This window comes from Ostrea edulis, chromosome 6 (assembly GCF_947568905.1).
Source record: "Ostrea edulis chromosome 6, xbOstEdul1.1, whole genome shotgun sequence".
In the NCBI taxonomy this organism is placed as follows: domain Eukaryota; kingdom Metazoa; phylum Mollusca; class Bivalvia; order Ostreida; family Ostreidae; genus Ostrea; species Ostrea edulis.
Window position 1 is genome coordinate 15,700,591 of NC_079169.1, and position 12,862 is coordinate 15,713,452.

General features: G+C 36.0%; 2 protein-coding genes across 2 annotated transcripts; both read left to right on the top strand.

Moving 5' to 3' along the window:
• Positions 1 to 857: 857 nt before the first annotated feature.
• LOC125648146 (NADH dehydrogenase [ubiquinone] 1 alpha subcomplex subunit 4-like 2) lies at positions 858 to 3,406 on the top strand. The gene is made up of 4 exons (XM_048875072.2): positions 858 to 1,021; positions 2,507 to 2,595; positions 2,861 to 2,921; positions 3,160 to 3,406. The coding sequence occupies exons 1-4, from the start codon at positions 941 to 943 to the stop codon at positions 3,247 to 3,249; spliced, it is 321 nt and encodes a 106-aa protein (XP_048731029.1). The 5' UTR covers positions 858 to 940; the 3' UTR covers positions 3,250 to 3,406.
• Positions 3,407 to 7,233: 3,827 nt separating this feature from the next.
• LOC125647645 (uncharacterized) lies at positions 7,234 to 11,598 on the top strand. The gene is made up of 2 exons (XM_048874403.2): positions 7,234 to 7,436; positions 8,295 to 11,598. The coding sequence occupies exon 2, from the start codon at positions 8,308 to 8,310 to the stop codon at positions 9,958 to 9,960; it is 1,653 nt and encodes a 550-aa protein (XP_048730360.2). The 5' UTR covers positions 7,234 to 7,436; positions 8,295 to 8,307; the 3' UTR covers positions 9,961 to 11,598.
• The last annotated feature ends 1,264 nt before the right edge of the window (positions 11,599 to 12,862 follow it).

A 12,862-nucleotide genomic window follows, 5' to 3' on the forward strand; every position in this document is an offset into this window, starting at 1 on the left:
GTTCAAGTCAAATTGTTATATAGTTAATTGTTCAAGATAAAATTGTGATGATAATTATAACTAAAGTCTATATACATGTATATCATTGTAGTACTGTATGTATAAATTACTCAGTGTAAAGAATAAATATATCATCTCTCTCTCTCTCTCTCTCTCTCTCTCTCTCTCTCTCTCTCTCTCTCTCTCTCTCTCTCTCTCCGTATCTCATCTTTGAAAAACGTCATACAATGTTGGTTTCATAATATTAACTTAGAGAATTGAATGCATCATTTAATTTTTATGAATTATTTTCGAATTTCCACTGTAGTGTAGATCGGAAATTGTGAAATACAACATTCTGAAATTGATTATCAAAACTATATATTTTAATTTTTAAAAATCTACTGTATCATTTAAAGAACATTTGAATATTGTGCAGTTTAATGGCAATTTGTCCTTAGCGGAGTAAAACACTCAAGAAATAAAACAACATCACACCGATTCAAGCATTTCAGTGATAGGATGTAAGTGACGATGCACTAATAACAGTAAAGTGCAACAGGATTACAAAAATTAAGCCAAAATAACACAAGAGGCTTGAAAATACATTTCATACCCTGTTTATAAAAAGCAATATTCTCATCATCATTTTCAAAATAAATTAAAAAAGATAATGTTTTTGTTTTTACATTTCCAAGCATGCATTCAAATTATTCAGTCAAAGGTCACTAAAATTGAAATAATGAAATAATGTTAATTTTATTTATAAATTTATCAACAACATATATACAATCTATTTTTGAATAAAAAGAAAAGCCAAAACATTTAAAATATTTCCCATTCAATATTTCAAAAAAAATATCAATAGCTAATTTGTCGTTCATCCTCAAACAATACGTCTATTAGAACTCTCTTGTCGAACGTCCTTCAACAGCGACACGAAAAACTGTAGGACACCAAAATGCATATTGATTTTAACAAATTAGGCCCAGAAAACTGGCTGTATGGCATGCGATGGAGGGAAGTTTCTCACCACAAAGGGGTAAACTACAGATTAATGTGTTTTGTTGGTTTAATATGATTCACTGATTGAACGGAATTTTTGATTGTATGCAATGACTGAATGAGACTGATGCGCATGTGTGCTTAGTATAGCAGGGACAGGGGGTGTTATATCCCCTTTTTTCCACAGATTTATGCGACCCGTATTACAAGTTAATGGTTGCGTTCAGAGTAAACCCAATGGTACCATCACCGATTTACCAATCAGTTAGCACGAAATGTCCAAGATGCAATCTCATATACCTTTGTGAATAATTTTTCACCAAGAAGATGCGTTTACAATTAGATGTGTTTTAAGTACTGTTAATTACTTTCTCCTGCAGATTATTTTTCTTCATCTTCGCTAGTCAGGAGTTTTCAGTTCATAAATGCAGAGCAGAGTGGACCAAAAACCCTTGATTAGCGAAAATTAAAACATCATGAATATAATAGATCTTCAGACGAAATGGTTAGAGTGGAGATGCCTAGATACTAAGATTACTTTATTACATTCACTTGATTTTTTGAAAACCAATTTCCGTCTGTTTAGGGACATGTTAAGTTTGAAGCAACAAGTCTGAATATTGTCTTTAGTTGATATCTATGAAGGTTTAAGGGGGATACAAAATCAGTTGCTTTCAGTGTGTACGCAATGCCCACCATTTTTGATAGAATTGTTATTTGCAACTGTGGGCACCAAAATATTTGTGTGGACTAGTAAAGTTGGGGACCCACATGGCCCCTAAAATTTTGACTGTTATTTGCAACCCTGATACTATTGAATATAGGTCTTCATAAAGATTTCCTAGTTTCTGTGTGGCCTTCATTTTACAACAGATTTTTCTCATTTGTCTTATCACCTAAACATCATAGTTCCTTTGGTAGAGACTGCATTTGCAGTTGTATTTACTAAGTGTTATGACCTTGTATAGGTGGTAAATAAGTGTTATGACCTTGTATAGGTTGTAAATAAGTGTTAGGACCTTGTATAGGTTGTAAATGAGTGTTCAGACCTTGTATAGGTTGTAAATGAGTGTTCAGACCTTGTATAGGTTGTAAATGAGTGTTCAGACCTTGTATAGGTTGTAAATGAGTGTTCAGACCTTGTATAGGTTGTAAATAAGTGTTAGGACCTTGTATAGGTTGTAAATAAGTGTTAGGACCTTGTATAGGTTGTAAATGAGTGTTCGGACCTTGTGCAGGTTGTAAATAAGTGTTAGGACTTTGTATAGGTTGAACAACATGGAAAGATTGGGGACATTTCTATATCTGCGCATGTATCATGATGTTACTTGTAGCTATGTTTACCCAACAGAACATTGTCACCATATTAACTGATATAATCATATAAAACTTGTACCATATGCACAGGAGAAGTTTATTAATAATTATATGATTTTTTATTATTATATATTTCGTTGATCATCAATTATTTATTGAAAATCGGATCATCACCAGTAAATGTGTGTTTTATCACTGTTTACAGATGCAGGTTATTTGGGCATGCACACTGATGGGGCTGAGTTTAGGATCGTGGTACTTTGTCAGGCTTTGCACAAAAGCACCTGATGTGACGTAAGTTTTTGTTTTGCTGAAAGGTAATACTCGTTACTCAACTTACTGTCAGCAAATGACGGTATCTGGAGGCTGCCCATGAGTATTTCATTTCCTAAGTCAAATACAGAATTTGGATTATTCCAATATGTTGAACAGTCATTTTAGATTACATGAATATTCATTTTCCTACTCAGTTTCTGTGGTTACACAATGTAAACAGAAGTGATGATTTTGGGAAGTGCTGTACATGTATATTGTACCTTATGAACTTGGTTCTTTTTAGATGGAGACACACCAGCAACCCCCAACCCTGGGAGAAGATGCCACAGTCTGTGCAGTACAGAGTAAGTCGAAACGTTCGGATATACATTTTTTTGCACAAAACTAAAACTTTGTAGAAATTTCATTCACCTTATTTTGAAGCTGTAATTTGTGTTCAGTGGGAAAATTTTCATGGCTAACCAATTTTTCTATTTTCATCAGTGTATATACCAGTAATATAAATGTTTAAACATGACTGTTAAAATAAAGAAGTCTCTAAAAATGATAGACTAAAATTTAGATGTTGAATTTCTTTTCTAGTTTTGGAGTCCAACAATTGACTACAAGAAAAGGGGACTGTACCCTGATAGTGAGAGACCCGACATTGACCTCCGCCCAGCTACCAATTAACTCTTGAAAATGTTTGTCTGTAGGTCAATATCAGATCCAGAGATTGTCCAAGGAAATAACTAGCAGACCTTTGATATTTTGTTTACTATCTTGAAAGCAGTGATATTAAAAGAAACTTCACTCATGTTTTGAATAGTGATGAATAAATGTGTTTATTTGATTTACGTGTTTCTTCTTCTTTGTGTTCAAGATGTTATCTGATACACAGCTGCTGTATAGAGTTGGTACAGTGGCAGTTTCGAAATTGGTTTAAAACTTAGTATAGACCACAGGTCTATGCCAAAACAAGATGACTTAGACCTCATTGAATTGGCATAGACCGCAACATTGAAAAAAAAAATAACACAAATTTAAAACATTGTTATTTATTTCTAATGTAATTATAAAGCATATTTGATTTCCATAACAATGTCCTCCTTTCCTCATAACATTTATCAGATGTCGACTTTTTGAGATAACTATTGCTTTAAACCTAGAAAATCGGCATAGAAAATTTGGTTTATCCCAATTACAATTGGCATAGATCGGTGTCATTTGACATAGACTCGGTCTATGGTTAATTTCGAACACTGCAGTGGTTGCACCTAGAGTAGATGACCCCTACTGATTGGGACACTGCGGGGGTTGTACCTAGAGTAGATGACCCCTACTGATTGGGAACACTGCAGTGGTTGCACCTAGAGTAGATGACCCCTACTGATTGGACACTGCGGGGGTTGTACCTAGAGTAGATGACCCCTACTGATTGGAACACTGCAGTGGTTGCACCTAGAGTAGATGACCCCTACTGATTGGACACTGCGGGGGTTGTACCTAGAGTAGATGACCCCTACTGATTGGAACACTGCAGTGGTTGCACCTAGAGTAGATGACCCCTACTGATTGGGACACTGCCGTGGTTGCACCTAGAGTAGATGACCCCTACTGATTGGGACACTGCCGTGGTTGCACCTATTATCGAGGCTTTCTCAAAATGAAAGGGGTGCAATCCCCGTAATCTCCCTCTCCAATTGCTTAGTAATATGTATGTGATCTATAATTAAGAGCATTAAATTATTGTTTTTCGATTGTGTTGTTCATTTACAAAGTTATATAACTGTTCACGATATGATTAGCGACAGTTTCGCGCACGAGCAAATCTTCATGTGTACTTAATATACAATTGTACCAACGTATCAGGCACGTAGAACCAGGGGCTGACCCTCCGGGTTTTTTTGTTTTTTTGGGGGGGTTTTTTTTTTAGCAGCGTTCATTTTCTGTTATTTTTATAAGCAAACAAGTTATTTTCACATGTGCGATAAGATTAATTGGTGGATTGTCCCCCACCCCACTCTTTTTGTGGTAATAAGGAATGGTAAAAATATGATAATGAATGAACTGACGAATTAAAGACGAACGGAGACCCTCCCTCCAATTTAAGAGTATGAAGTTTGGGCAAAGGAGAAATGTTCAGGGTCCTTTTCTGCCTGTTAACAATTGAAGACAGACAATAAGTGGCGTATGGAGCGCCAAATAAACATAAACGCAAATAAATGAAGATATCTGCAATTATTTGAAGATATCATCAATTCAACTATTGCTCTCTTTAATTGAATTAATGCACGCATTAAATCAATTATTGCTCTCATCAAATGAATTAATGCGCACTTCAATTCAATTATTGCTCTCATCTATTGAAATAATGCGCGCAATTATTGGTCTCTTCAACCGCATCAATTGAATTAATGAGGGCATTATATGTCATAGATTTGATCCCTGCATTAATTCAATTATTGCTCTCTTCACTTCAATTAATGAGAGCATAATTTCGTAGAAATATTTAATTTAGAGCTCGGTATAAATAATTTGATAATCTCTTTAATTCAAGTTATTTTTAATTATATACAATGCTTTTGTATAAGGAATTAATGCGCGCATCAATTCTTTTAAAGAAAGCAACAATTCAATTAAAGATATCATTAATTCAATTGTGGATATGTTGAGTTGCTCTATCTAAAAGAATTATTTTTCTCTTCAAATGAATTAAAGATATCATTAATTCGATTGAAGAGAGCAATTATTAAAGGTGAAGTGTAATAAAAATAGATTTGAACATAAAGTTTATAATTCCTTGAAACTCCTTTTGAAAAGTTTATTGATGTGTTTATTTATTTATTTTTTAATCCAGGTAAATGCGCAATTATTGCTGTCATCAAATGAATTAATGCGCGCATCAATTCAATTATTGCTGTCATCAATTGATTTAATGCGTGCATTGTATCAATTATTGCTTTCTTCAATTGAATTGTAGCGCGCATCAATTCCATTGTTGATACCATTAATTCGTTTGAAGAGATCATTAAAATGCTAACAATTCAATCAATGCGCGCAATAATTCAGAATTGAAGATATCATTAATTATTCGAAGAGATCTTTAATTAAATTGTTGTGCGTATCAAATGAATTGATGATATCTACCCTGGCACCTATCGGCTTCCGTAGACATATATACTTATACATCAATGCACTTAATGCTACCAATCTAATATGATTTGCTCTGGTGAGCATTAATATTACCGTCTTTCAAGGAATTTTAAGACGGTATTATATAGTTGAAATATTTTACAGTCTTCGGACAATACACTTCCACTCCTTAGTGATTGGTAGAAAATGTATGATGGGGAACATTCTAATTTATTTCATTGGTTGAAATTCTATTCAACGCAAGGGAGATAATTTTGTGATGGTCTAATTTACTTTTAGGCGTAACGATTTTACAGGGTTTTCAATTTTAAGGAGGTACTCTACATCGTCATAATGGCTGACTTCCTTTTAAAACATGGATGAATATATATACAGGGCCGTAAATTAACCTTCAATTTGGAGGAGGCAGGAAATTAGGCACATTTTGTGCACACTGAACACGTTTCGTGCAAAATCCTTGATTCTAGGACCTTCTAAGATGTTACTTGACTAACTCATTCTAAAAGAAAGATTTGGAATGCTTTTTAAGGGAGGTATCATGTTCTTAGTTATTGGAAACAACATAAATTCTAATGAACTTTAAATTTTATTTTATTGGCTCAAAAGTTGGAGGAGGCAGCTGCCTCCTCCGCCTCCATGTAATTTACGGCCCTGATATATATATATATATCAGCAATATTTGTCTATTCATTGGAAGTCTTCTCGCATAGCTGAGTAGCTGAAGTTGGTTAGGACGTTAACTGCTGAACTGTAGATCGCGGGTTAGAGTCCAGCAGGGGTTTTAATTTTTGTTTTCCAGATTGCTTTCTACTAAAACTGCATTTTTTGACTAAATAAAGTAAATAGTAACATTTTCAATTTCAAAATATTGTTATACATATCCTCCACTTTTCATCCATATCAAATTTCTCTGGTGAAGCATACCTCCTTAAAAAGGAGAGAACACGAAGAGAAGAAAGAAGAAACGTGTAATATAATGAAACTGACATTTTAATCTTATTCATATCAACTATCAAAAACGTTTCTATAATTCAACAAATAACAGAAATGGTCTTTTTGAACGCAAACCTTAAAATTCTTCTTGATAAAATTTGGGCAATTTTCAGCTGCTGTGTGGAAAAACTAAAGAAGCTCAACATCTGCTTTTCACTGTTTTCTTGTGGTTGAGAAGAAACAATGCTCTCTATTTTTAGTATAAATATCATGTCTATTTTAAGGTCATACTAGAAAAAATAGTGTACAGGAGTTTCTAGTACTGAGGTGGGTTTTTTTAAAAGTTGATTTCATTTAAGATTTTATAAAAGTTTGAATATGTGGTCATTTAATAAAAATATAAATACATGTACTTAAAGCATATCATACATTTATATCAGTTTACTGCATGTATAAGGTTGTTCATAAAGGCGGTAAACTTTGTAGAAAAGCTATATATACACTTGTATGTCTCATGGGTCTCTTTATCTCGTGAAAATGTTACATGTACATCACATGACCTGTACAAAGAGCAATAACTCCGGGTCAGAACAAGAATGTGCATGATACACGGCCCCATAGTTACCTGTGTGTTTATACAGGTACGTGACGATGACAGGTAAATTACTCGATCACCAGAAAGTATAAATACCAAACAGAAAGCATATACTTTCCTTAAATCCCTGGAGCACGGTGGATATCGGGCCAAGAATTTCTTCTTTACACACATCTGGAGTTTAGAAGTATAAAAGGTAAATCATTGTACAACAATTTACGAGAGCTTAGTAAACGATGCGACCTGACTAGAAGGATCTAAACAAGAAATACATAGTATCCCAAGTGTATTAGTACTGTACATCGGAAGAAAACAGTCCTGTCTGAAAGGCAACCTTCATGTGGTCAATTGTCAATACATCAGAACAAGAGAACTAACCTGAATCCATGTGATGACCATTGTATATAAATGTAATAGCGTTTAGTGGAGGATCTAAGATTTTCCGAGAGAGAGAGAGAGAGAGAGAGAGAAGCACAGATGACATCAGTACCAAAGATATGATTCCTTTAAATGGATCCGCTTCCTCACCAGAAAAAAATCTATGCAGTATTTTGGAGACAAAATTGATTGTTTTATTCTACTGACTTGTGGAGGTACTCTACATCGATTATCATACTGGCTGACTTCCTTTTAAAACATGAATGAAAATATGAATATCAGAAATATTTGTCTATTCATTTCAAATATTGATACTTGCATGGGTAGCTCAATACATTAGCACGTTGAATGCTGAACTGTAGATCGCGGGTTCGAGACCAGCAGGGGTTTTGAATTACTTTTTTTTTTAATTGCTTTCTACTAAAACTGCATTTTTTGACTAAATAAAGTAAATTTGAAAGTTTTAAATTTCAAAGTATTGTTGTATATATCCTCCACATTAAATTTCATGTTATTGATTAGAAATAATTCTACCGAAACAATGAAAAATTATTCCCCATTTCCTCACGTGCACTTTTTAACAGAATCACAAACAGATCGGCCATTACTGCGACTGATAAGAAATTTACAATCATGCCTTTATGAATGATGATTATGTACATGTATTTACTTCTAGCTACTATTGGACTATGGCCACGCCCAAATCTCAGGAGGTCATCACCTGTGACCTTTGTGTCAAGCCTACCCAGCAGTTCTGTAACAACTGTCAACTCAGTTTGTGTGTGGACTGTGTTAGTAAACACGTGGACAAGTTCAAGTACCAACCACATGACATCGTTCATTTCAAAGACAGAAAGATACAACTTGTTTTTCCTGAATGTGAATTTCACACCAACCAGAGATGTGAGGCCCACTGCCAGCAATGCGATGTTCCAGTTTGCCTGAAATGCAAATTTGGTCCTGGGGCCCATAATGGACACACAGTCAAGGATATGACAGAAATCTTCAACGACAAGAAAAAGAAACTTGAAAAGGAAACCAAAGAAATCGAATCCACCATTATTCCGCAGTGCAAGAAGAAAATTGAAGAAACAGAAAGCAAAATATCCATTATAATGGCCGAATTTGATGAACTGGACAAAGAAAAAGAAAAGCACAGAAAATCCTGGCACCAGGAAGTAGAAACCATTTTCAATAACCTCAGTTCTTTAATGAAGTCCATCAAAGAGAATCTCCTGGCTGTTCTAAACTCTCACAAATCCAAAACAAACAATCAAATTCCAGACATGACCCAAACAGTTGAACAAAACAAAGAAACTCTGAAGTCAAACAGTGTGTCTGCAGTCACTAACTACAAATCCAAACTCGAGGAATACAGGAACATGCCTACTGATATTGATATCAAACTGCCATCACTCAAAACCAACACAGTCCAAGGGAGAGAACTCAGCCTGGAATTAGGAGAATACAAGGCTAGCCTGACACAGACAACACTGTCCAGTCTGACAGAGGAAGTCTCCTATTTATCTTTACAAAAGCTGTTAAAGCAAGCCAAATCAATTACAACTATTCCTACTGGGGTTAATCCTCTATTCCATGTTGCCTGTGTGGGAGTGGATGAAGCCTGGGTTAGTGGTCAAAATAAAACCATAAGACGTGTTGACATACACGGGTCTGTACGGGACACTGTCACCACCACATGTTATTTCTGGCCTATTGACATCACAGTGACCAGACAGGGAGAACTGGTATACAGTGATACAACTGTGAACATTGTCAGACACGGGAGAACAGAGACACTGATAACCACACCTCAGGACTGGCATCCAGACAAACTATGCTGTACTAAGTCAGGGGACATCCTGGTCAGTATGTGTACTATTGATTTTAGCCAACGTAAAATTGTTCGTTACCAGGGACACACAGTGAAACAGGAAATAGATCGAGATGAAGATGGAGAACCAGTCTATCAAGGAGGAGAATACTCGCTGTCTGTGGTGGAGAACAACAATGGAGACATCTGTGCCTCTGATCTTAATGCCGACACCGTGGTCGTGGTGGACAAGTCAGGAAGAGTCCGATTTCGATATGACGGTACACCAGCCAGGAGGAAGAAGTCATTTAATCCTATACATATAGTGACAGACTCCATGAGTCAGATTATTGCGGCAGATATCAGCAATGCCTGTCTTCATATCCTGGATCAGAACGGGCTGTTCCTGAGATGTGTGGACAATTGTGGACTAGATAATCCTCATGGACTGAGTGTGGACAGTGAAGGGAGGTTGTGGGTAGGGTTACATCATTCAGGAGAAGTGAAAGTGATTCAGTACGTGAAATGAATATATAGGATCTCCCATGGTTGAATATGGTTATTATCCAACTCGTGTGTTTTCTATCCTCGAGCCTTGACTGGGGGTTAGAAAACACGAAACGAAAGGCTGGAGGTTAGAAAACACGAAACGAAAGGCTCGGGGATAGAAAACATGAAACGAAAGGCTCGGGGATAGAAAACACGAAACGAAAGGCTCGGGGATAGAAAACACGAGTTGGATAATAATATCCAACCACAAACCATGGGAGATTCTTTTTACCACATATCTTATCCTGAGAGATTATTGAATTTGCATTTCAAAATTCTGTTTTGTTTACCTCAATCCGAACTACATTTGTAACGTTACATCGTTACAATAAAAATTAGGAAGAATTGTTTTCGCACACCAAACTTCCATTTTCCATAGTTTTTACACACATATTGAGATCATCTTTATTTAAAGTGGAAAATTAAAACTTACGGTACATAACATTCACCTATTTGTATGTGCGCTTCAAACACGGAACAGTGTAGTGAACATAGTAAATTAAACTTACCAACATACCAACTATCAAAGACAAACAAGAGGCCCATGGGTCACATCGCTCACCGGAGTCACCTTGGCCTTGCCATTGTTCAGCTATTATTATTTTTAAAACAATTTTTATCAATCTTTATTCTCATGATAATTTTTAACCCCATATTGTGGCCCCAATTTAGTTCCAAAGGATCACAATATAATTGAAAATGATTTCACGTAACACAGAGATACCTCAACACCAATATGACTAACATGACCTTGCTGTTCTGGATAACACCAAGGTCATTGATCATGGTATGATATGAATGAAAGGTGAAGATAACGAACATTGATCAATCTCATAACTCCCATAAAGCAATACAAAATAGATAGTTGGGCAAACACGGACCCCTGGACACACCAGAGGTGGGATCAGGTGCCTAGGAGAAGTAAGCATCCCCTGTCGACCGGTCACACCCGCCATGAGGCCTATATCTTGATCGGGTAAACGGAGTTACCCGTAGTCGAAATTAGTGTGCCAAGAACGGCCTAACAATCGGTATGAAACACGACAGACAGCATTTGACCCAATGGTAGGTTGTATTGAATACTTTGCCTTAAGAAACCTATATATAGAGTATGAAAGATCTATCTTAATAGTCAGGAGATATTAAAGAGGTAAGATTTTTAATAAAAGTAGGTCAAACTTCGAGGTCAAAGTCACAAGATCACACCATTGCATCAGATGAAAGGTCTTTTTGTAAAAAAAAAAAAAAATGTACGATTTTCCCATTTAAAATTATCAGCATAGAACACTTTGGTCCCCCATTACGGCCACACCCTACTCCCCGGGACCATGAATTGCACAAACTTGGATCTACTCCATGTCGGGAAGCTTTCATGTAAATTTCAACTTTTCTGGCCCAGTGGTTCTTGAGACGTTTTCAATGAGCCCATCCATTTTTGCATTTTCGTGAATATCTCCCCTTTGAAGGGGACACGGCCCTTCATTTCAACAAACTTGAAAGTCCTTCACCCATGGCTGATATGCACCAAGTTTAATTGAAATTGGTCCAGTGATTCTGGAGAAAAAGATGAAAATGTGAAAAGTTTACAGAGGGATTACGTCACAATCTGTTTTACCCCCAGCGCAGAACGTATGTATTATACCATTCCATGCAATGAAGACAAGCACGATTTAAACCAAAAATCCGCACGAAATGTCTGACTGTTTGAAATTGATTTTTCCCTTCAAATTCTGAAAAAGAAAAAAAAAAACAACAATGTAATCTCATGAATGTAAGGTGAAGATAACGACAGTGATCAATCTCTTAACCCCTATAAGCAATACAATATAGATAGTTAGGCAAACACGGACCCCTGGACACACCAGATGTGGGGATCAGGTACCTAGGAGTAGTAAGCATCCCCTGTCGACCGGTCACACCCGACGTGAGCCTTGCATCCTGATCAGGTAAACGAAGTTATCCGTAGTCAAAATCAGTGTGCCAAGAACGGCCTAACAATCGGTATGAAACACGTCAGACAGCTTTTGACCCAATGGTAGGTTGTATTGACGAACTAAATCGTTATAACGACCATGGAATTTGCGAAATGCTGACTTCAATCGAGACTTGAAACCCCTGTACTATCAACTTGTTTGTCAGTAGCTTGCCTCGATTTAAAAACTGATTATACGGAGAACAAGCTCCTGCGAATCGAATCAACACCATATGCAGGTGATAATGGAATATTGCTACATAAATGTGGGAAGTTGACCATGGAGAAGCTTAAATCATCCCGTTGGTCATACAGTTGAGTTGTCAGTTTGCCGTTAATGTCTACTTTCAATAAAATATCTAAATATGAAGCTGAAGTGGACGACTCTGTGGTGTCTTTTATTTCGAGCTCACATGCACATAATATTGTAATAAAATGTACATCGTTACATTTAATACTACAAGGATTAATCTTGAAGATTTCTAGATTTATACTGCAAGGCGGCAACTACAAAAGACCAGCCTTATGGAGCGCCAAATTAACATAAACTAAAATAATTGAAGATATCTTCAATTTTTTGAAGATATCATCAATTCATTTGATGCGCGCAACAATTGAATTAAAGATCTCTTCAAATAATTAATGATGTCTTCAATTCTGAATTATTTCGCGCATTAATTGAATTGATGATAGCATTAATTCTTCGACTGAATTGATGCGCACTTCAATTGAATTAATGATCTCTTCAAATGAATTAATGATATCAACAATTGAATTGATGCGCGCTACAATTCAATTGAAGAGAGCAATAATTGATATAATGCGAGCATTAAATCAATTGATGAGAGCAATAATTGAATTGATGCGCGCATTAATTCATTTGATGAGAGCAATAATTGATTTAATGCGC